At 36.6% G+C, this 23,354-nt stretch overlaps 5 protein-coding genes across 20 annotated transcripts; 3 read left to right on the top strand and 2 right to left on the bottom strand.

The window, feature by feature from the left end:
• The first annotated feature begins 1,942 nt into the window (after nt 1–1,942).
• LOC129575054 (glucose-6-phosphate isomerase) lies at nt 1,943–5,955 on the top strand. The gene is made up of 6 exons (XM_055457890.1): nt 1,943–2,864; nt 3,084–3,253; nt 3,401–3,983; nt 4,144–4,629; nt 4,797–5,079; nt 5,261–5,955. Exons 2-6 carry the CDS (start codon nt 3,123–3,125, stop codon nt 5,446–5,448), a joined length of 1,671 nt encoding a protein of 556 aa, XP_055313865.1. The 5' UTR covers nt 1,943–2,864; nt 3,084–3,122; the 3' UTR covers nt 5,449–5,955.
• Nucleotides 5,956–6,961, bottom strand: LOC129575056 (protein mago nashi). The gene is made up of 2 exons (XM_055457893.1): nt 6,438–6,961; nt 5,956–6,312 (listed from the first exon to the last, which is right to left on the bottom strand). Exons 1-2 carry the CDS (start codon nt 6,702–6,704, stop codon nt 6,130–6,132), a joined length of 450 nt encoding a protein of 149 aa, XP_055313868.1. The 5' UTR covers nt 6,705–6,961; the 3' UTR covers nt 5,956–6,129.
• Nucleotides 6,962–7,136: 175 nt separating this feature from the next.
• Nucleotides 7,137–14,426, top strand: LOC129575052 (ubiquitin-like modifier-activating enzyme 1). 15 transcript variants are annotated; one of them, XM_055457877.1, is made up of 7 exons: nt 7,177–7,327; nt 7,594–7,693; nt 7,963–9,106; nt 10,823–11,863; nt 12,001–12,252; nt 12,354–13,027; nt 13,142–14,426. In XM_055457877.1, exons 3-7 carry the CDS (start codon nt 8,357–8,359, stop codon nt 13,554–13,556), a joined length of 3,132 nt encoding a protein of 1,043 aa, XP_055313852.1. In that variant the 5' UTR covers nt 7,177–7,327; nt 7,594–7,693; nt 7,963–8,356; the 3' UTR covers nt 13,557–14,426. The 15 variants fall into 15 exon arrangements, with proteins under 15 accessions (XP_055313862.1, XP_055313850.1, XP_055313852.1 ...); XM_055457884.1 differs by having other exon boundaries at nt 7,260–7,327; nt 7,594–7,657; XM_055457880.1 differs by having other exon boundaries at nt 7,260–7,327; nt 7,594–7,827.
• Nucleotides 14,427–15,805: 1,379 nt separating this feature from the next.
• LOC129575055 (T-complex protein 1 subunit theta) lies at nt 15,806–18,692 on the bottom strand. The gene is made up of 3 exons (XM_055457892.1): nt 18,448–18,692; nt 17,049–18,202; nt 15,806–16,788 (listed from the first exon to the last, which is right to left on the bottom strand). The coding sequence occupies exons 1-3, from the start codon at nt 18,505–18,507 to the stop codon at nt 16,368–16,370; spliced, it is 1,635 nt and encodes a 544-aa protein (XP_055313867.1). The 5' UTR covers nt 18,508–18,692; the 3' UTR covers nt 15,806–16,367.
• A 546-nt stretch (nt 18,693–19,238) lies between these two features.
• On the top strand, nt 19,239–21,863 carry LOC129575051 (guanine nucleotide-binding protein subunit gamma-1). Of its 2 annotated transcripts, XM_055457872.1 has the most exons (3): nt 19,239–19,487; nt 19,665–19,742; nt 20,525–21,863. In XM_055457872.1, exons 2-3 carry the CDS (start codon nt 19,721–19,723, stop codon nt 20,755–20,757), a joined length of 255 nt encoding a protein of 84 aa, XP_055313847.1. In that variant the 5' UTR covers nt 19,239–19,487; nt 19,665–19,720; the 3' UTR covers nt 20,758–21,863. The 2 variants fall into 2 exon arrangements, with proteins under 2 accessions (XP_055313847.1, XP_055313848.1); XM_055457873.1 differs by lacking the exon at nt 19,665–19,742 and having other exon boundaries at nt 19,245–19,487.
• Nucleotides 21,864–23,354: the final 1,491 nt, after the last annotated feature.

The raw sequence follows: 23,354 nt of genomic DNA, 5'->3' as shown, positions 1-23,354 counted from the left end.
CAGCAACAGCTCCATGCAAACTCTTATTGACAACAAATTGCCAGAACTACGCTTTTTATAGTGGATTCGATTTGTATACAAAGTTAAAGTCTGCTATCTATCTGCTCAAATCGTCCACCATCCCTTTTCAAATTGTAAATCACTTTGTATTTGGTTTATAACTGGGGCCCGTTGCACCGTACAGTTACAATAATTGTAAACTTGTAAATTGTAAAATTGACTTACAATTTTACAGGTGCCTGTAAATCTGATTTACAAGTTTACAATTCCCTGTAAAATTGGTTTACAAGTTTACAAAAACTTGTAAGATTGATTTACAATTTTATAGAGAATTGTAAAACTGATTTACAAATCTACAATTTCTTGTAAAACGCTAGTTCTAAAGCATTTGCAATGAAAAATAGTTTTTACTTGATACAATTCTTTTTATAAAGTCAATTCGTGAGGCAAAAGTGAAAATATTCATTTAAATATTATGAAATAATTTAAATTGTATATAAAAAAAATAAATATTGTGATTTTTATTTCTTTGAAGGGTTTTCCCCACAGATGGCAGTGTGAAGAATAAATCTGATTTATAGAGTGCCATCTGTGGGGAAAACCCTTCAAAAAAAATTCGCAATATTTGTTTTTTATATACAATTTAAATTATTTTATAATATTTGAATGAATAATTTCACTTTTGCCCCACGAATCGACTTTATAAAAAGAATTTTATCAAGTAAAAACTATTTTTCATTGCAAATGCTTTAAAACTAGCGTTTTACAAGAAATTGTAGATTTGTAAATCAGTTTTACAATTCTCTGTAAAATTGTAAATCAATCTTACAAGTTTTTGTAAACTTGTAAACCAATTTTACAGGGAATTGTAAACTTGTAAATCAGATTTACAGGCACCTGTAAAATTGTAAATCAATTTCACAATTTACAAGTTTACAATTATTGTAGCTGTACGGTGCAACAGGCCCCTGATATCTTATAAACCGAATGTTCTTATATCCAATATGAAACCAAAATTGTGAATAAAATAACAGAAAAATCTGTCTAAATAATTCTAGTTTTAAAACGGTGTGTTTCATTTTATCTGCTTTGGATCCCGAACATTTGAGGAAAAAAACAAAAACAAAATAATATTATTGTGTTTAAAAGCAAATGAGAAATTATTGGGTTTCGTTATAATTTATCGCATGAAAATTGAAATACTTGATTTAGTTTACTCCTTTGTTCAGGTGTGTTTATTTTGGAATATGATTGCTATTTTCATACCACACAGTTTAATAGTTTATTTGGATTTTCGTTCATTTGAAACTGGTATAGCGGCCATCAAGCCTCAGGCAACATTGAAAATTGCAAACAACGCAAGAGTTGATTGCAAAATTGGTTGAAAGAAAGTACGATTCGGTTGATAAAAGTCTGTGCAATGTCATCTACTAGATGATCATAGTGGGCTCGAAAAATATAGAAAGTGAGTATGTTGTGAACAGCAACAAAATCGCTGATAAAATACAATGGAATCTACAGAAATAAATCAATGTGAAATGCTGATAAAGTATTACCGCTTTGGCAGTTTGATGTTAGACTAGACTTGAGACTAGATGCGATATAAAACGTTTAATAGATCTGTTGGACATATTCGAAGCCCGAAGCGATTGAGAATAATTTTTCAAATAAAAATGCTGCAGTATTGATGTATCAGATTTTAAATTACTGTATCGCCTTTCTAAAACAAAAACTTTTGGAGTATTCCAGTAATAACAAGGTAGCATTTACATTTCAGAACATGATAATTGTCTGTTGCTAATGTAATTCAGTGAAACTGAATTGTTCACAGAAATCACCTAACGAATAATTTGATTGATTTATTTATTTTTCTGATGCCAATTTCTTCAGCAAATATTTTATCAATACCATCTGTTTATCTCTTATCTTTTGAATAGAATGAAACTGTAAATCTTTCGAAGCCAACTGTTACGATCGACCACAAAATATCATCAAAGGGGAGAAAGTCAACAACTTAACGGTTCACCATTCGATTCGTCCGAAAATAAAACCGCGATTGGTATATGGGTTGTTTCTGGAAATTAATTTGATTGTTTGAACTGTAGCCGCAAAAGTTCAATTATTCAATGATAAGGCATTTAATGTAGATTAAATGAATTGGCAACGAATGACGTTGGTCGATCTTATGACTTGTATATAATTATGTAAGATTGTCAATGTGAACAATAAGGCTGGTTGTTTCTCAATTGCAAGATCAATCGCATAAATCGCATTTTGAACTTGAAAACTGACATCGATTCGGTGCATTTGAATCGTGCTGGAAAGTGAGAACATAAAAAAAATCGTGATTCTACGCAAAAACTGAATGCTTGTCATTGATCAAGGCGTTAGATGCTGCAAAACTCATATGTTAAATGCGATTGTGTTTTTTTTTTCTTGTTTGTTGATTTGCATATGACAATGCAAACGAAGAGCGAAAAAAAAACTGGCCGCAAAATCAGTTCCATTCGAAAACCAAAACACAAGTACGTAATGCTGTGTGAATCGTTGTAAAAGTGCGTACGTGTGCGCTATGTGCACGCTATCACTGAACCGCTCTGTCGCAAACCCATTCAAACGGACGCATACAACGATGAAACGGAGCGCGCACGACACGGTCACACGCATACATACATACATACACATAGCGAGAGTAACCGAGTGTGTTTGATTACGTATTGATATGTTTTTCATTTGACATTGAAAGGCCGCAAAATTTCTATACTCTACGGTTTGGCAGGCTAAAACGACGTTGCCAGAATAAAATTGAGTGTCATAAGTGGCAAACGCGCGCCCATCGAGTATTTTTCGAAATTCATTTCCAGGTGAGTTAAATCCATTGGATTTTTCCATCATTTTTATCCCAACTCGAATGTGTTACATATTATTATCATCAAATTTTTCGAGTACTGTCATTGTAGTACTACTACGATGTGACAAGTCAGATGTGTTTTAGTTTTGTTGTGCAACAATTTAAATTTCAATTTGGTGTTTCGTTTTTCTTATTGCGATCCGGGGCGAACAAAAAAAAAACATGAACACAGGCATCAAGCGAAAAGGATCAATTTGTTTTGTGGTGAAAAATGGCAGCACTTCCCCCATTGACACAAGAGCCAGCATTCCAAAAATTGCAACACTGGTTCAATGCAAACGGCAAAAATTTGGATATTAAAGCTCTTTTTGAGAGTGATCCAGCTCGTTTTGAGAAATTCAGGTGAGTTTTTCTCTCTCCAGAGGTCAAATAGTCATTCGAACCGTATGATGAAATGGATGACATTTTTCGAGCATTCAATTGCGAAATTCCAAATCGAAGCTAATTTTCTTTTGCATTGATTACAATTTCACTTTTCCAAATCAATAGCTTGAAACTCAATACACCAGCCGATGGTGAAATTTTGATCGATTATTCAAAGAATCGCATCAATTCCGAAGTGTTGGCCCTTCTGTTTGACTTGGTGAAAGCACGTAAAATCACAGAGGCTCGCACCGCTGAATTCTCCGGCCAACACATTAACATCACGGAGGATCGTGCCGTTTTGCACACCGCACTGAGAAATCGCTCAAGCAATCCAGTATTGGTCGATGGCAAAGATGTAATGCCCGACGTTCGTGCCGTGCTCCAGCACATGAAAGAATTCACTAACGAGGTTTTGTCTGGCGCCTGGAAAGGTTACACGGGCAAAAAAATCACCGATGTTGTTAACATCGGAATCGGTGGCTCCGATTTGGGCCCACTTATGGTGACTGAAGCATTGAAACCATATTCAAAAGGATTGACACTGCACTTTGTGTCAAACATTGACGGTACCCATATGGCGGAAACATTGAAAAAAGTTAGCCCAGAAACGACACTCTTCATCATCGCATCAAAAACATACACCACTCAGGAAACCATCACAAATGCCACCTCAGCCAAAACTTGGCTCTTGGAACATGCCAAAGATGTAAGTGAAATGGATGGAATTTTTGATTGGAATCGATGAAATTCGATTGGTCAGTGACGATGAAAGTCATTGAGTTTTTATCGATAGGGGAAATGACATTCGAATAATTACTATGACATTTATGCTAATTATTGTGTAATTTTTTTTTCTGTTGTTGCAGCCAAGCGCTGTTGCCAAGCACTTTGTTGCTTTGTCGACGAACAAAGAAAAGGTCGAAGCTTTTGGAATCGACTCAAAGAACATGTTCGGTTTCTGGGATTGGGTCGGTGGACGCTATTCATTGTGGTCAGCTATCGGTCTTTCGATCTCATTAGCTATCGGTTTTGAAAACTTTGAAAAGCTCTTGGACGGCGCCTACTATATGGATCAACACTTTATCAACACACCACTCGAACAAAATGCACCAGTCATTTTGGCATTGCTTGGCATTTGGTACTCAAATTTCTATGGTGCCGAAACACACGCTCTCCTCCCATACGATCAATATTTGCATCGCTTTGCCGCCTACTTCCAACAAGGTGACATGGAGAGCAACGGTAAGGGTGTCACTAAATCTGGCCAACGTGTCGATTTCAACACCGGACCAATTGTTTGGGGCGAACCAGGCACAAACGGACAACACGCTTTCTATCAATTGATTCATCAAGTAAATTTGGATTTTCTTTTTCGATTTTTTTTCCGGTTTTTTCTACTATTTTTTGCCTTTTTTCAATTCTGCCTTTAGGAAGAAAATTTTAATTGAAAATTGTATGTATTCACAAAAAAAATTGATCCCAAATTTATCTCCTCTTCCAAATAAAAAAACAAAACTAGGGAACTCGTTTGATTCCATGCGATTTCATTGCGCCAGCCGTTACACAAAACCCCATTGCCGGTGGCATTCATCACAAGATTTTGTTGGCCAATTTCTTGGCACAAACCGAAGCTCTGATGGCCGGTAAAACGGAAGCACAAGCCAAAGCCGAATTGGAAAAGTCTGGTTTGAGCGGTGAAAAACTGGCCGCATTGTTGCCACACAAAGTATTCACTGGAAATCGGCCAACCAATTCCATTGTCGTCAAGAAATTGACACCATTCGTGTTGGGCTCATTGATTGGTAATTATGTTAATATATTAAATATGAATTCAACACTCTTTTTGGCAGAGAAAAAAAAAACGATTTGTTTTTGACGGGGAAATTTTCCTTTGGAAAAAAGAGTGTTGTGTTTATAAGAACATGCTTTTCTTCAATAAAAATGAAACGCATGACTAAACTCTGAATTGTATCCGAATTTCAGCAATGTACGAGCACAAGATCTTCGTCCAAGGTATTGTCTGGGACATTAACTCATTCGATCAATGGGGCGTTGAATTGGGCAAACAATTGGCCAAAGCCATCGAACCCGAATTAGCCACGGCCGATAAGGTTACATCACACGATTCCTCAACAAATGGTTTGATCAACTTTATCAAATCGAATTGGTAAACGGCAATGGTCAATACCAAAAAAAAAACAAGCAAATGAAGAGGAAGGACAGAGAAAAAGTCAGGCAGCCACAAAAATATTTTACACACAGGATCCCACACACAAACATGGCTAGAAAAGTTTGCTCATCAGAATTGTTTGCGAAGAAGAAAAAAAAATTAATCAGATATATTGTATTGTTAGCGTTGAATTGTTGTATCGATAGGATATATTTTGACAATGAAATTGCTTCACATCATCTACTCAGTCACTATATTCAATCCATTTTTTTGGAGAGAAACTTTTATGAAGAAAAAAAAACAATATATCTTCATAATAATGTTGTTGAAATCAAGAATGGTAAATTAATTTTGCTTGTGATTCAATTCAGTCAAGTAGTGGAAACTGCACTGTATGTTTATTTCCAAAGTTGTATGTTGTCTTTGTATTTGACGAAAGGATAAATAAAACTTATCTCTAAACATGTAGCAAATGAATGAAAAAAAAAAAACAAATTGAAAAACACCATTTTGTTTGCGTTTTGGATTTTTTTTTCTCATGTCGATTTATTTTGTGTGAAAGAAAAGAAAAAAAGTAATTGGCAAATTCGGAAAAATGCAAAATTTTATCTATAAATTAAAGAGAGAGAGAAAAAAAAATGGTATGTGTGGTTTGTTATCGTCGTCATCGTTGTCGTCACATTTAAATTGGCTTGATTTTGAAGTGAAGTCCAATGAGCGAGAAAACCAAGCACTTCAGATCTTGTACCAAATAGTAGAAACCACGTAGACCTTCTGGATCTTTGGATTGATTGACATCGACAAGCGAACCGGTTTTTGATGTGGTGAACGAAATGTGCTCGTCACCAATCACAATTTCCAATTCCTGAAATCAAATGCAACGAATAAAAAAGAGTTTATTTTTGATACTGTGAACCTAACCTCATTGTTTAATGTAAGTTGACAAAAAAATGGGCTTTGTTTTCATTGTTTGACCAATACACCACTCACCTGACGACCAACACGATCTGGTGGCGGCCACATTGAATCGTCCTCCTGCATAATTTCCGAATCGACAATAACCCGCTTCAGCTCTTCCATGACCGTGTGATGAACGTATGCCTCTTTCCGGATCATTGTATCATTTTTGTAGTTGGAATTGTTGGCATATCGCAATTTACCGTCCGGCCGAAATTCAAACTCCAAGAATTCGTGACCGAATTTACCTCTGTGCCCAACATAGTAACGCAAATAGAAATCCTCTGTTGCTTTTGCCATTGTTTTCTTCTTCTCTTTCTCGTTTGGCGTAAAATTCAAAACACACAAAATTAACTTTTCCAAAATTGTGGGTCCGCTACAACTTCGATTGCAGTGTTTGTTTTGTGCGAAACACCGATTTGACAATGATGCCGATATCGAACGAAGTGAGTCGATTAACAACACATTTGGAGATTAACAGCGCCGTCTGCTATTTGACACCACATCGATTTTCTCCGTAGCTCTCTGAATTCAATCGCTGACGACACACAACTCAGATGTAATTGAAAATATTTCGTAAATTGTACGAAATTATTTTAGAAAAAAAAATAATCGATTTTTATTTAAAGGCAATTATTTCTTAAACATAACTTTTCTATTTGCAATTATAACATTGAAAATGTCTTGTAGACACCAGACGGCAACGCACTCTGGTGCCATTTTTCATGTCTCACTCTCAGCGACATTGAAAATGATCAATGGACGACGCATAAGAGCGGCTCATTGCAAAAACGCACTGTCATTAAAGTCATTCATTGTCTATCTCGCTGCCTTTTTGCTTTGTGTATTCGCTTCCATTTTCTACGAGCCGAAACGACAGAAAGAAGAAGTAATATATACTACATACATAAAAAAAAATAAAAGTAAAAAAATATATATAAAAAGAAGAACGAAACGAATTTGGTTTGCGAACAACAAGACATACCAAATTTTTATTACACATTTCTCCATCCAGTTTCATACATCAATCAATTATTATATACATATTTCGTATTTGATTTTTTTCGTATTCTCACTCTGCTTTTCTCGCTAGTGACTAGTGTATACTTTGATTTTTTCCCTTCAATTCAACTTGATTTTTTTTCTATTTTTCTGTTCCGTTCTCCTAATTTCGTTCAACGAAACCAAGCCGAGAGTAAAGTTAACTTAGAAACAAGTAGAAAAAAAAAGTATAAGCTGTTCCCTTTCGATCGGTGTGTGTGTGTGTGTGTCGATTCGTTTTATTTTTTGTACGTGAAGTTCTTTCTTTTTTTTCCTCTCATTCTCTCTCACACACACGCTTGTTTAATTGAAACAGAAAGCAAGACGAGAAAAAAAAGAGAAATTGATTTTAGTTATTGTGTGTTGTTCAACACCACACAGAGTAAGTGAGAGAGAGAATAAAAAAAAAGTGTCGAATAAGAAAGAAAAAGTAAACTAACAGAAAAATAATAATAAATTTGTTGTGTTAATTTTAATGTTGATTCATTTACCGTTTGTCATCGCCATCACAACGTAGCGACATACCGAGGAAGCGTTTAAAAAAAGTACACATCGATAGACTCATCCCAAAACGACGACGAATCGAGTGTGGTTTTTTCTTTGTTACGAGAAGAGAAGAGCAACATCAGTCGTGAGCAGAACGTTGGTGTCGAGCTTTCGCAAATCACAACAGCAGTAACAGCAACAGTAGCAGCGATTACTTGAAGAAGAAACCAACGAGACACGAAAACTCAACATAAAATCATTTCGGTGAAAACAGGGTTTTCGCTTTAATTTTCATCCCCCGTTCAATTCAAACACCATTTTTTTTTCGCGAGTTATCCGAACAGACACATTGATAGCAACGGTAAAAATTCACCACATTTCAGCAGCAGCAGCGCGATTTTTTCAGCGACAGGTTTTTATGTCCGATGTCTAGTGCTGAAGTCATTGAGAGTTCTGTTGATCCACCAGCCGCCAAAAAACGGAAGTTGCAAACCAATAACGCTTCCAACGCACCAGCAACAATGGCGAATAACAATGGATCGACTTCGCGCGAAACACCTGGTGAAATCGATGAAGGACTCTACTCGCGCCAATTGTACGTGCTCGGCCACGATGCCATGCGTCGCATGGCCAATTCGGACATTCTCATTTCCGGATTGGGCGGTTTAGGCGTGGAAATTGCCAAAAATGTTATACTCGGCGGTGTTAAATCAGTAACACTACATGACAAAGTGAGTGCAACCGTTGGCGATTTATCGTCACAATACTATTTAACCGAAGCAGATGAAGGGAATAATCGAGCCGAAGCGACCGCCAAACATTTGGCCGAACTCAATAGCTATGTACCGGTGCGTGTGAATACAAGCGATCTCACCGAAACATTTATCAAGCAATTCCGTGTGGTTGTACTAACGGAAACATCAAGTGCCGAACAGGATCGAATTGCAGCGATTACACATGCAAATAATATTGCATTGATCATTGGACAGACGCGTGGTTTGTTTGCGCAAATTTTCTGCGATTTTGGCGACAGTTTCACCGTTTACGATGAAAATGGTGCACAACCGGTATCGAACATGGTGGCCAGCATCACCAAAGATACGGACGGTATCGTTACATGTTTGGATGAAACGCGCCACGGTCTCGAAGATGGACAATATGTTACATTCTCAGAGGTAAGTCCAACAATTTAAAAATATTACAACAGCATATCACACGACGCCGAAGAAGAAGAAGAAATTATGAACAAAAATTAGGATGAAGAAGAAGAAGAACCGAAGCATAAGTAATTTATGTGTGAATATTTTATGTGGCTATACATTCCGAAAATTGAGATCGATCCCTCTTTTTTCCATAAATTTCTTTCATTTCTGTTCGAAATAATTTCCCAATGTCATTGAAATTGAAATATGTAATTGAAATGAAAGTGTCGTTGGTGTGTTGGTGTCTGTGTGTCTGTGTGTGCGCGTTTCCCATCAATTTTCATGTGGTCATCAAATTCCGATAAGAATTCAACCAATTTCATTATACACAGATACACGGTATGGATGATTCATGCCAGAGACGGAGTATGTTTGTTTGTTCTGTATGTGTGTTTGCGCCGAATTTTTTTTTCATGATTCCTCCTGTCCGCACAGGAGAAAAACAACGACCGACCGAACGAAATAAAAAAAAACCACAACAACAACAACTAATAACTCTGAGAGCAGAGCAGAGTGCGTTGAACGAATTCACAGAGATTCTATACACAGTTACACAGTGTATAGTTGATAGGGCATTTGAAATACGCATCGCTTTCATATTGTGTGCCATTTTGTCTTTTTCTGTAGCGCGCGCTTCGCATTCGCTGTATCTCGTTTTCGCCACCGTCGCTGCTCTTCGTCCGATTTTTGTCATCGCTCGCTCACTCACTCATCATCCATCACCAAGCAAACCGTCTTAATCTCGCGCTCAAAATTCCAAATTGTAATAAATAGCCGCCGCGCGCTACATACATTCACCTTTCCAATCACATTATATTGCAATTGAAGCGTTGCGATATTTTTTCTTCTTTTTTCATATACTTGATATACCTCATCAAAATCGTCGTCATCATTCTTCAATTCAGCATTGGCAATCACGACAATAACAACAAAAATATGAGAAGTAAAAACGAAGAAGAAAACAACAGCAGCAGCAACAACAACTTCAACGATTTGCGACACTCGTTCCAAATTTAGACGGAGCAATGTTCGCGCGCGCTGTTCAGAATCAATGCGCTCCATGCAAACAACTATTGCTGGCGCGCGCTAGCAAACACAACACAAATGAGTGTGTGTGTGTGTATTTTTTTCTTCTTCTTCATTTCTGACAAACCGACAAAAAATAGACCGTTTATGTGACACATTCGCCGTTCTGCTTCTCAAATTATGGCACATACACACATAGCGTTATTTTGTGCATTGATGATATTGCGAATATTTCGTGTTTTTTTTTTCAAACACACAAAATGTATCGGTTTGCCTTCTGTTCATCATATATAATCATAATAATTGTGCTAATGCTAAGCGCATACTTTTGTAAGGTTTCTTTTTTTTTCGTCGGCTTAAAATCGCGATGCGAATAGAATTTTTTTTGCCACATATCGTATTGTTGACTTGGTTTGTTTGCTGATTTTTTTTCTGCCAATTTGGTCTGAAAAATTTGACGGTTTTACCAAACCAAGACTTATTCCGTGAGTTAGAGCAATAAAAAAATTCGATAAAAGCGATTCTTCTATGACTTTATTCTTCTCTTCTTTGATTCGTTGAATGATATTTTTTTTTCATGTGAAAACAATGGAATGAGATGACTCACTGGCAATTATGTGTTTTCAATTCTTGTTACTCTTTTGTTACCATCGTTTCGAATAGGTGGAAGGAATGACAGAGTTGAATGGCCATGCTCCGATTAAAATTAAAGTGCTTGGTCCATACACGTTCAGCATTGGCGATACAACGACATTTGGCACGTACATTCGTGGTGGCATCGTGACCCAGGTGAAAATGCCGAAAATATTTTCGTTCAAAGCATTGGCCGATGCCAAAAAGGATCCATCGTATGTAATCACGGATTTTGCCAAATTCGAAACACCAAATCAATTGCATTTGGCTTTTGAGGCTTTGGACGAGTTTATGGTGCAGAATGGCCGTTTGCCGGCACCATGGTCCGAAAAGGATGCAAAAACATTCTTGAATTTGGCCACCATACAAAATGCTGACATCACCGTCGATGAGAAATTGTTAACCACATTCGCAAAGGTGAGCGCCGGTGAATTGTGTCCAGTGAATGCGGTCATCGGTGGTACCATTGCTCAAGAGGTGCTCAAAGCATGCTCCGGTAAATTCACACCCATTCAACAGTATTTGTACTTTGATGCCATCGAATGCTTGCCCGAAAATGAACTTACCGAAGACGATTGCAAACCGATCGGTTCACGATACGATAAACAAATCGCCGTGTTTGGCCAGCAATTCCAAGAGAAACTTGGCAATATGAAGTACTTTATTGTTGGTGCCGGCGCCATTGGTTGTGAACACTTGAAGAATTTCGCAATGGCTGGCATCGGTGGCGGTAGCAAAGGTGAAGTCATCATCACCGATATGGACCTCATCGAAAAATCAAATCTCAATCGTCAGTTCTTGTTCCGGCCACACAATGTTCAGCAATCGAAATCGCAAACCGCCGCCAAGGCCATTCGTGCAATGAACAAGGATATCAACATCATCGCACACGAGAATCGTGTCGGCCAAGAAACCGAAAACGTCTATAACGATGAATTCTTTGAGAAATTGGATGGCGTTGCCAACGCTCTGGACAATATGGATGCACGTATTTACATGGATCGGCGCTGCGTATTCTATCGCCGAATGCTCATCGATTCAGGCACCTTGGGCACAATGGGAAATGTTCAGGTGAGTTATCTCGTCTCGTCGCTTTGCTTTTTTTTGTCAAAACTGTATTCTGAATCTGGTTCATGTTACTTGCGAAAGAGTGTAATTTTCTTCTTTATCTAATTGAATTCGTCTGTGTCTGTGTCCATTCGATATAGGTTGTTGTTCCATTTGTCACCGAATCGTACAGTGCCACACAGGATCCACCCGAGAAAAGCATTCCGATTTGTACATTGAAGAATTTCCCTAATGCGATCGAGCACACATTGCAATGGGCACGTGACACATTTGAGGGTGCATTCAATAAAAACGCGGAAAATGCATCGCAATACATTTCCGATCCAACGTTCGTCGAGCGTGTTGTGAAACTGCCGGGCGTTCAACCACTTGAGATTTTGGAATCGGTTAAAGTAAGCAAAATATTCTCCAATTGAACCCATTTGAGTTCAGTGGACTAATGTTTTTTCCCCCTTTTTCACACCACTCATTCGTTACTGCGCTGTGTTTTCAGGTGGCTTTAATCGATGAAAAACCAAAAGACTTCGCCGACTGTGTGAAATGGGCACGTCATTACTGGCAAGAATGCTATTCGAATCAAATTCGTCAGTTGTTGTTCAATTTCCCGCCCGATCAAACTACATCCAGCGGTCAACCGTTCTGGTCCGGTCCAAAACGTTGCCCAAAACCATTGACATTCGATGTGAATGATCCAATGCATGTGGATTACGTCTACGCGGCCGCCAATTTGAAGGCACAATCGTATGGTTTGCCACAGGTGCGTGATCGTGCTACCGTTATTGAATTGGTGCAACAAATTGAAGTGCCCGAATTTACACCAAAATCCGGTGTTAATATTGCCGTCACCGATGCTGCCATGCAAGCCGAACATAATAATGGCGAAGGGCTAGACGAATCACGTGTCCAATCGATCATCACGCAATTATCGAATCTAGGCAAAATTGATTTCACAATTACACCACTAGAATTCGAAAAGGATGACGATAACAATTTGCATATGGATTTCATAGTGGCCTGCTCAAATCTTCGAGCCACCAACTACAGTATTCCAACCGCTGATCGTCACACATCGAAATTGATTGCTGGCAAAATTATTCCGGCCATCGCAACGGCCACATCCGTTGTGTCTGGTTTGGCATGCTTGGAAGTGTATAAACATGCACAAGGGTAAATACTATCTACTAAATAGTCTTATCGGATTTCATGTCGTTTTAAATTCATTCAGAATTTTTTTTTCATTCGCTGTTTCGTCTAAATAATTGCGTTCTCTCTTCCACACAGCTATAAATCCGTCGAACAATTCAAGAATTCGTTCTTCAATTTGGCATTGCCATTGATGACATTCTCGGAGCCCATCAGAGCCGCCAAACAGAAGTATTACGAAATCGAATGGACGGCCTGGGATCGTTTTGAGGTGCAAGGCGAACTAACATTGTCCGAATTCATCGATTACTTTAAAACTCAACACAAATTGGAGATCACAATGTTGTCACAAGGCGTGTCAATGTTGTATTCATTTTTCATGCCAAAAGCAAAATATCAAGAGCGCATGAATATGCCAATGTCAGAGGTTGTGAAAAAGGTTTCGAAACGAAAGATTGAGCCGCATGTGCGTGCGCTCGTCTTTGAAATTTGCTGCAATGACATTGACGGCGAAGACGTTGAGGTGCCCTATGTATGTTACACTCTTCCATAAAATCGACGGCGCCATCGTCGCACTCAACCCAATGAACGACCGATACGAACGAAACGGAAAAAATATGCACCGAATTAACATCCAGCAACAACACACAACCGAACATCAGCTGCAAATCAAACATCGAGGATTGAGTGAATTCTATATTATGTGGAGAGAAACGAGAAAGAATAAAACAACCATTTGAAAGAAGAAGAAAAAATGATGAAAACAATAAAAAAAAAAATTAAATAATATTTGTAGTTAAGTAAGAGAATGAGAGACGTAACACGATGATAAAATATTCTTAAGACCAGTTAAATTAGGGATCAGATTAAAGAAGATGATGAAAGAAAAAGAAGAAACGGAATCGCCACGCGATCTGAAGCATTTAATGCTCTTTTCCGTTCTTGTCTGTCAATAACACCGGGGTGTTAAAAACATGTGTGTGAGTCTCAATCAGCGATTTATTTTTATTTTCTTGGTTTTCTCTCTATCTCTGCAAATGTATACATTACTTTTCTTTTTTTGTTTCACTTCAATATTATGAACATAAGCAAGAAAATTGAGGGGAGATTTTTTTTTAACTTAAAACACCATCCCGCCCCAACACACAAACACACGCGCATCTAAATGCATTAAGTAAATAATCAATTTGTAAATGATAAGCATTTTTTTTTCCTCCTGTCATTTAATTAAAACAAAAACGAAGCAAAAACAAATAAAAACCACTACATTTGTCAATCTCTCTTTATCACCCACAAACTGTCTCCCTTATGGCGCTGCGTATTCTAATTATTTTCGAACATCAAACAAAATTGATCTATACACTGAGAGAACCAAATGCGAATAAAATTCAATAAAAAAAAACAGAATTTCTGTCAAAACGAATCTCATCGTGTTACTTAATCCTGGCCTCTTTCGTCTTTTAAAAGCATTCGACCTCGGCTATGAATAATGAAAATTTTTTCTTCTAAGTTTTTGTTTTTATTTGAATTCCTGTGTGTTTCAGAGGTCTTCGAATCATGACCAAAGTCTTAAATAAATGAACTTCTTGCTTCGAATAAAAACCTTTTTTGGAAATTCAGCCTTTGTTGAACTTACACGATGAAAATAAGAAATCATTCAGATCAACTCACTCAAGTCTTGAGAGTAATTCACATACGAATTTCTTCACTGAATTTTAAAATACCTGTGACAAACAAAACCAACATTATTTCCTTTAAATTTTTAATGCAATTGAGCTTTATAGAGCGATTTTTAGCTATTTTTTTGTCTACGTACGTGCAGCTACAGGATGAAGCCAGAGTTAAACGAGTGTACTAATTGAATTGATTAAGGAAAATTATATGATAGCTGGAAATGAATGCATCGTCAATAAAAACATTACTATTAAAAGCAGAAAAATGTTTGCATTTTTTTTTCTCGTCAAGGTAGAATCAGGAAAATCGGATTTTGAAATCGGCATTTCGAATTTGAGAAAATCGAATGGAAAAATGAGTAGAAGAAATTCGAAAATTGAACAATAAAATGAGAGAAAAAAAGAAGGAATTTTAAATATGTCAATTATCACCGAATTTAGCGCATTTCTTTCATAAAAAGCAAAACATACAGATATTTCGAAAAGAGAGTTAATAATGAATTTCAAAAAGGGTTTGTATGCGAAAAATCGGTGAAAAAATCTGCAATTTTATATTAAATCAATTTTATGCTCAGTTTTTTTTGACGATTTAATTTGAACATTCATTTGTTTTCCTTCAATTCAATTCAAACGCGCAAAATTGATAGATTATTATTCGTCGTCACTCGTTTTTCCACTTTTCAAAGATAAATATCGATAATTAGTTTGTTTTCGATTGATTGATTCCATGCGCTATGCTGTGCTACTGTGTGCACTCTAGTACCATTTTGAAGCAGTATGGAATGACGCATCAGAGCGGTTTATTCAAACAATTCAGACGATCAGTTTTACTTACATTTCTTACATTTAATTGATTCGGTTTTGATAATTCATTTTTCATCAAAAATGTTCACCAAAATTCAAATACTCTTTCTGCAATAATATTCTTTATATATCGCTTTTTCTTGAACGTATTTTTCATAGTTTTTCCTTCCATTGGATTTTTTTTTTCATTTTTTCTACGCCCAAATTGTGAAAAGAATAAATTTTAATTTTTTTCCCGAAGAATTTTTCAAAAAATCTAAATTCCATTTACATTTTAAAACACAAAGAAAAAAATCAACAATAAACCCAAAGAAATGCCGTTCAATTTAATATTAAAAAATTATTTTTTGTTTTTTATTTGATCATATGAGTTGAAATGTGTTTACACATAGATTTCAAGAGAAAGAAAAAAAATACAAGTGTTTTTTTGTGCCTGGATTAATGTGTCCCTGGCGATCGGTTGAAATCATATTTCATTAACTTTTATTTGATATGAAATGAATAATTTCCATCGGTTTCGGGTGAGTGAAAGAAAAAAACAAATAGCAAAGGAACAGTAAACGATTGAATGCGTTGATTGATTAAGCATTAGGATTCGAAAGCGTGTGTTAAATAAAATTTAATTTGGTTAGTTGACAGAATAATAATCCGTGAATTGCTTACTTCGAATTGCATTTTACATCTCTTGCTTATGGATTAATGACTATGACGACAAAATAGTTGTTGTTTGTGTGAGAGTTTTGGTGAACTTAATCGATGAAACAATTTGTATTTATTGACTGGACAAAATCAATAGGAAGCAAACAAAAATTTCATCGAAATCGCGCGGCTTTTGTGAAAAGAATAGAATGATGAGGTTATTTTCTTTATTTATTTTTTTCCCAAGTTTAATCATCATCTTGATCTTGAGTGCCGGGTTGTCGGGGTTTCGGTCCACCAGCTCTCTTAGCCATTATAATTTGATTCACTCGTAGTACGGTGGCGGCCGCTTCAACCGCATATTTAAGGCCCCAATGTTTTGTGATGTACAAATCGAATATCTTGTTTTTGGTGACATCAACGGTTGCTGGTGCTTGCGATTCGATGTCAACGCCGTGCGTGTAGTGGCCCATATTGTGTTCTGAGTACAATTTGTTGATGATTTCCGATCCATTGATGCCGCTGTTGTCGGCCAATGCTTTCGGGAATGTTTCGAGCGCAGCAGCAAATTTACGCACTGAATATTGCTCTAAACCAGGTAACAGATCTGCGTAGGCGCCCAATTTCTTTGCTAATTGGATTTCAACGGAACCAGCGCCTGGAACAATTCTGCAAAATGGAAACAGAATCGATTGAGAATTTTATTCGTTCTGGAGTAGAAAATTTTCTTTTTTTGGAATGAACGGTTTTTTTAAACCAGTTAATGGATTTTTTAATGAAAAAACTGGTGTTCGTCTTAACGAGTTTTTATGTGGTGAAGAAAAATCGATTATTTCTTCTAAAAATGAATTTTGTTTCCTTGAAAAACTGAAATTTTGTCATAAAAAAACCTATATTTCTCGGATGTCATTCAATTCATGTCATCTTACCTTCCGTCCTTGCTGAGTGCTTTGAAGGTGTTGACACCATCGTCGATAGCCCGTTCGATGTCGTCCATGTAATTCTCGGTAGCGCCACGAATGACAACGGTCGAGATGCGGCTGTCTTTGCCCTCATTACGGAATGCGACGATACCAGTATCTCCCAATTCCTCCACGGAAACAACGTCACAGTAGCCGAGCTCTTCGGCTGTAGGCGGTAAGAGGCGTGGCAAAACGGTTGCATTCACGGCTTTGCCCAATCGTCGCAAATCGAATTTTGAATTCAATCGTACGGCCATCAAACCGTATTTGTTGCAGTAATGCAAAGCCAAATCACCAAATTTCGCGCCAGCCACTATAACATTGGCACCAGTATCGGCGATTGCTTTGATTTGTTGTTCCAGCAAATTCTCTTCGCCACGACTGAAATCTTTGAGTTCGTTAGCGGTTTTAATTAAAACGGTTCCTTTGGTTTCCGTTTGCAAAATGTCAACGGGGCACGAGTAAACGGCGACTTTAGCATTTTTCGCCGATGAAATGTCACCCTCGACAAAGCGCTTGAACACCATACCGTTGACTACTTCGGAACGTAACAAATTGCTGCCGGCAATTTTGCACACACGAATATTGTCGACGTTAAACGAATTACCGCCGGACCATACTGATTTGCAGGCTTTAACGATGAGGTCTGTGAGAAAATCTTCTTGGCCATATTGTTTCGATTGCACGGCTGTACGGATGACAGCCTTGATTTTCTCTTCATCCTGTTCAACATTGCCGATGACAAGTGTTTGCAAATCTTCGATTGCTTTGACCAATGCATTTTCATAGCCGTCAGCAATTTCGGTTGTAGTAACACCCAAACGCAACAATTCCTCGGCACTTTCGAGCAATGCACCGGCAAAAACGACCACAAAATTCGTACCATCACCAATTTCAGCCTCTTGCTGTTGACTGGCCAAAACCAGCAATTTTGCGGCTGGATGTTCGACATCCAATTCACGAATTATGGTGCCCGCATCGGATGTAACGAATTGCTTTTCCAAATAGTTGATGATCATTTTGTTCATGCCATTCGGACCATATGCGGTGCGTACCGTTTGTGCAAACTCTTTGCATGCTGTCAAATTACTGTACACAGCTTCTTCCAAACCACTTAACATCTGAAATATTTCCAAAAGAAACCATTTAATTTTCATTCATTTCAATCGTAATTCCAACATTTTCACAAAAAAAATTCACATTCATCGCTCATCTGACACATTCACGTGAGCTCACCTACTATGAGCGCGGCACTCTTGCTGCACACACAACTCATACAAACAACCGAATTTTCCATTCGACTCAATAAATTTACACGAATTTCCGTGGATTATTTTTTCAATGGATTTTAAATTATTTTACTTACGCGTGCACCATCTTTCATCATTTGGGCAACGCCGGGCGCTTTTGGAACAGATAATGCCATTTTGATTCACAGATTGTCAAGATCGAACAAAAAAAACGAGAATTCCAGCAAACAGTAGTTTGATTTGTTCCGAAACCGTGTGTTGATCACTACAAAGAGAGTCACTTGGATGTCTTAACCTTAAAATTGACTGCAAAACGTGAGTAACATTTTGTGCCGAACGTTCGAGTAAATGTGTATTTTGCATGATGTCACACTGACAGCTACACACACCAGCATGCCATACACTTTCAATGGATTGTGTGTATTCTACAACAAAGAACCCATTGGGCGAATACATGCAAACATTTTTCGCCTGGATGACTAACGCAATGCATGCGTATGTGTGTGTGTGTGTGTGTGTGTGTGTGTAGCGAACGAATGTTTGTTAGGTGAGTCGACCGAAACTGAAATCGCTCTTTTGAATTGACAGTGAATTCGTTTTGTGCTGGAATCATTTCTAAGTAAGAATTTAATAAATTTAATCACTTTTTCGAGTCTTTTTCAATTGTTTCTTTTGAAATAAAGCTACAAACGTTTTCAATTTCTTTCTTTTTTTCTTTTAAAAAACATTGAAAATCATCTATTTTCCGAAATTTATCCCAAATTGAATAAATTCCATTTGAAAATTGAACGGCATCCAATTCCAAAAACGTTGACGCCATTGAACGCGTCCATTTGTCAACACAGTGAGATGAGAATGACACTGAGCCAAGCCCGAACATCGATTCGCCATTATTCGCTTATCTCCGATAGTGTTTGAGTGAAATAGCGTCTAGCAAATTGGATATCGTGTAAAAGAGACAGACAACGAATCGTTTCGTTTTTTTTTCTCTTCGTTTCTCTACATTCTGTCAAACATCTCGGAACCAATCAACTATCGTATAAAAATTCCGAGCAAAAGTTAAAAGGCTGTAAAATTATCCCAGCATAGTTTTGTGTCTTGCAAAAGCAGTTTCATAGAAAACAAAAATCAATTTTTTTTCGTAACATTTCAAAGGGTGTGTTTCGTAAAATCCATACAAATTTACCAAAAAAAAAAAAAAATAAACCACAAATAAATTCATCGACTAACAAATAAAATTGAAAGAAGAAAAAAAAAATATCCGCACAAAACCAAAGCAAAAAAGATTTTTTTAACACATTTTATCCACATTTTCCCATTTTCACACGAACAGAAACAACAGAATAGCTCTTAAAGTACAAACAATTTGAAAAAAATCATCAATATTTTATGTTTTCAACTCATATTTCAGGTACAAAAAGCAAGTAAAAAAAAATCGAGAAAACATCAACATAAACTCAAAAAGCTAGTTCAATTTCGTTGGTTATTGTGACTGTTTTATTATTTTTCATTTCGGTTGTTAATCGTTCCGCAATTTTCATCAGCTCTCAGTGTGTGATGAGTGATTTTTCTTTTGCGTTTTCATTTCATTCGTTTGATTTGTTTTGTTGGTGATGCCAATAGTGAAAATTGCAAACAAGACAAGTCCAGATATTTATTCAAGTAGACTATTTCTTTTTCGATTGTTTTTTTTTTTCTTTCTTTGGCCGATGTGATCTCAAGAAGATTTTAGCGATAAATTTTGTTTAGTGCTTGTGTATCTGTTTGTACTGTGTGTGTGTAAAATGTAAAATCGGTGTTTTACCTCCTTTATCCAAATCTCATATCCTTTATCAATCTCTTCAACGAAAAAACAAAAATCAATATTCCTCCTTATCATGTATCCCATCCTTATTTGCACATTTCTCTTGTTTGAGCACGCATCAGAGAAACGTTATATGGAGCGAAAAAGAACCGAACGTGGTCTTTTTCCCCCCCAAACACATATATACGATACGGAACAATTTAGTGTGTTCTCTGTTCTGTTCAGCAACCAAATGATATAAAAAAAAAATGTCTATATATACTATGTGTTAATCGATGTCAAACAAACACCTATCGAATATTGTCAAATTGATACTAATAACATTTTGTTCTCTTCTCTTGTCGCTCTCCCTTCGATTGCGTTTTGCATTCGATGCGGCTTTATTATAGGACTTTCCGAGACAGCTGTAATGGACCTCATGGCCAATAACTTGCAGCAACAACGCAATATGGTTGAACAATTGCGACGTGAAGCCAATATTCAACGTATGCCCGTGTCAAAGGCATGTGAAGACATCATCAAATATGTGACCGAGCACGAGCAAGAAGATTGTCTCCTGGTCGGTTTCTCCAGCCAAAAAGTCAATCCATTCCGTGAGAAGAGCTCATGCCAAATCCTCTAAATATTGCCGTTGTAATCCATCAACCAACCAACACCATCATATATTACTACGTATGCACAATATGCTACATCCTCCCCCCCTCAAGCAACTCTCTGTACACCAAATATGGAATATATAACTTAATTCTTCTCACAAGTCACTAACTCTATTTTTTTTTTTTCTCACCACCAACACTCATAACACACTATCCACAATGTGTAACGTGATAACAAAAAAACAACACACACACAAAATAAGAAACAACACCTGTGCCCATATAGGCCTTTTCATTACTGTGTATCTCAAGAAAAAAAAACTTTGTCTCAGCATAGAAATGGAATTGAATAGAACCAACGGATTTCATCTGTTTCGATAATTTATTAGATATATTTAAATGGAATGGAAAGATAGAAAGGAAGCAACATGAAAAACGCACATGATTCGAGTCAATTTTCCATCATTTTCGTATCAATTTTCCTTCCTCACACACACGCATTCAAAACACAGTGTATTTGTGTGGTTTAGCCAAAATCGTTTTTCAAATTCCATCATTTTAATTAATTCGGTTACACACACAAAGTATTAGTTTGAAATGTTTCTCCACAATCAAAACAAATAGCAAATTATGGATTGAGTAGCGAAATAAACATCTATTGTGTTAAATTGTCGATTTGTCAAACTGTTTATATTATAAATGTTGGTGTGATTTTTAGCTAAATCTGAACTAATTTTTATTGTGAATTCATACAAATTTATATAAATAGTCAAAAACGAAATCAATTCGTTTTTTTCTTTTCAATTCAATACGAGAAATCCGCCAGTGACAATTTAACATTTTAACAATATTTTCTGAATTCTATTTATCCATTCGCAACAAAAACAAAAACAGAAGAACGCAATTTAATAATGAAACTACATATATCGATATTGTTGTTATTTTACAATGGAAATTCTCTTTGAATCGAATTTTTGAAGACGATTTCGACAAACACAAATTACAAACTACAAAAACAAAATAAACAAACAAATGAGCTAATATTTTCTGTCATATTTGTAATAGATGAAATGTTCAAAATACAAAGAAAAATTTACAAAAAATAAATATTGATGTGTTGATGTAAACTGAATTGATTCCAGTGTTTTTTTTTAATTTTGTTTAATCGTCTGAATTGTTAAGTTTTTTTCAGGAGATTCCATGTAGAAATGAACCAATTGTCATTAAGCCGAAGGAAGAAGTATGTGGATGTGAAAGAATCCTAGTCTCAATGTTGAAAGAGCTTTCGATGTGGATGGAGGTCTTTATGCGACAGAGCTGTTAATCCATGAGCATTTTTTTCATTAACACCGTCGAATGAATTATGTGTGCAATATCCGTGTGAGAATTCGCGTGAGTCACATGACAATGTCGTGTGCTGTCGTAAAGCTATTTCAAAGAAAATGCACCAAAATGGACAGAATGCAATCAATTTTTAATTTAACCGATAGCGTACGATGGCTCAGCAAAATGCTAAGCGTTCCAAGTGTAATTCCATTTCCGTAATTGGTTGTTCGTCGAGCAAACGAATCCGACAATCCTCTTTTCGAGCTCGTGTTTTTTAGCACTACATGAAATGTAGAGCTACTAATCTGCTTATTTTTTTTTTCTTAATACTTTTCGAGTGATGAAACAAATTATGGTGAATTTCAATTTTATGCTCATATTTTTTATTTAATTTAAAACAGGTGCACTAACGACAAAAAAGTGCACAATATCTCAAAGCGCCAATCAAATTTTTATTATCAAATGTTTTTTTTAAAAAATAACATTAATTTTTCGTATAGTATTTTTCTTGAGAGAGAGTCTTGAACAGAATTGAAGTGATTTTAGATTCTATGCTCTAATTCTATGCTAATATTATTTATTTAATTTAAACCAAAGGCAGTATATTTCAAAAAAGAAATAAAACCCAGATCTTGTGATTCATTTCGAAAATAAATATATAACTTCAAAGTTACTTTGATGAAATACATTTCATGTAGTGCGCCAAAAAATAGTTTGTTGTGAAACAACAAAATAGATAAAATAACTAAAAACTCAAGAACGCAGAGCGGAGCGAAGCGAAGCTCTGCGGTCTTGTTTTATTTATTTGGCTCTCCAACAGACAGAGTTTTATTTCTATCTGCGTCTCTCTTTTTACGACTTCTTTTCTTTCTCGCTCTGCCTATTTCTCTCTGTAACTTCCTTTCTCCATCTCCGATTTTCTCGTCAAGTGAAAAACTTTCCACTACGTCAATTTTTATCTGTTTACTCCGCTGTAAAAAATTTGGTTATATTTTTGTCGGTCGTTTTTTTTATTGCTGCTGCATGTGGGTGAGTGTGTGTGTGTGTGTGTTTCACGTTTCCGTGTGATAAGCAACTCGAAGATTTTTCACTTGCATGCATGCAACGATGTGATAAAATGTATGCCCCGATATGTGGTGCAAGCATCACACCACGGAAAGAGACTGAACGTGTACGAGACAACTGTGCTGAGAGTAAATGTGCATGATCAATTGCCGTGAGCCCGTCACATTTAAATGCATCGCATGGAGAGCAGAGAGAAAAAAAAATTGGCCCTAATAGAAAAATAACGCACGAA

This window comes from Sitodiplosis mosellana, unplaced genomic scaffold (assembly GCF_009176505.1).
Source record: "Sitodiplosis mosellana isolate CC-2019 unplaced genomic scaffold, AAFC_SMos_1.0 Smas_scaffold_6166, whole genome shotgun sequence".
NCBI classification, from domain to species: Eukaryota; Metazoa; Arthropoda; class Insecta; order Diptera; family Cecidomyiidae; genus Sitodiplosis; species Sitodiplosis mosellana.
The sequence above is the reverse complement of the archived record's forward strand: the minus strand, read 5'-3'. Positions and strand labels throughout refer to the sequence as shown.

What these genes read in the sequence shown, in the direction of transcription:
- LOC129575051 (XM_055457872.1), top strand. Translation starts at nt 19,721, where the DNA reads ATGTTTTCAACTCATATTTCAG. An exon ending in GTTTTCAACTCATATTTCAG is followed by an intron (nt 19,743 to 20,524) that starts GTACAAAAAGCA and finishes GCTTTATTATAG; the next exon opens with GACTTTCCGAGACAGCTGTA.
- LOC129575055 (XM_055457892.1), bottom strand. Translation starts at nt 18,507, where the DNA reads ATGGCATTATCTGTTCCAAAAGCGCCCGGCGTTGCCCAAATGATGAAA. An exon ending in TGATGAAAGATGGTGCACGC is followed by an intron (nt 18,203 to 18,447) that starts GTAAGTAAAATA and finishes GAAATATTTCAG; the next exon opens with ATGTTAAGTGGTTTGGAAGA. An exon ending in GCACTCAGCAAGGACGGAAG is followed by an intron (nt 16,789 to 17,048) that starts GTAAGATGACAT and finishes TCCATTTTGCAG; the next exon opens with AATTGTTCCAGGCGCTGGTT.
- LOC129575054 (XM_055457890.1), top strand. Translation starts at nt 3,123, where the DNA reads ATGGCAGCACTTCCCCCATTGACACAAGAGCCAGCATTCCAAAAATTG. An exon ending in GCTCGTTTTGAGAAATTCAG is followed by an intron (nt 3,254 to 3,400) that starts GTGAGTTTTTCT and finishes CCAAATCAATAG; the next exon opens with CTTGAAACTCAATACACCAG. An exon ending in TCTTGGAACATGCCAAAGAT is followed by an intron (nt 3,984 to 4,143) that starts GTAAGTGAAATG and finishes CTGTTGTTGCAG; the next exon opens with CCAAGCGCTGTTGCCAAGCA.
- LOC129575056 (XM_055457893.1), bottom strand. Translation starts at nt 6,704, where the DNA reads ATGGCAAAAGCAACAGAGGATTTCTATTTGCGTTACTATGTTGGGCAC. An exon ending in CAGATCGTGTTGGTCGTCAG is followed by an intron (nt 6,313 to 6,437) that starts GTGAGTGGTGTA and finishes ATTTGATTTCAG; the next exon opens with GAATTGGAAATTGTGATTGG.
- LOC129575052 (XM_055457887.1), top strand. Translation starts at nt 8,357, where the DNA reads ATGTCTAGTGCTGAAGTCATTGAGAGTTCTGTTGATCCACCAGCCGCC. An exon ending in AGATTTTGGAATCGGTTAAA is followed by an intron (nt 12,253 to 12,353) that starts GTAAGCAAAATA and finishes CTGTGTTTTCAG; the next exon opens with GTGGCTTTAATCGATGAAAA. An exon ending in GTGTATAAACATGCACAAGG is followed by an intron (nt 13,028 to 13,141) that starts GTAAATACTATC and finishes TCTTCCACACAG; the next exon opens with CTATAAATCCGTCGAACAAT.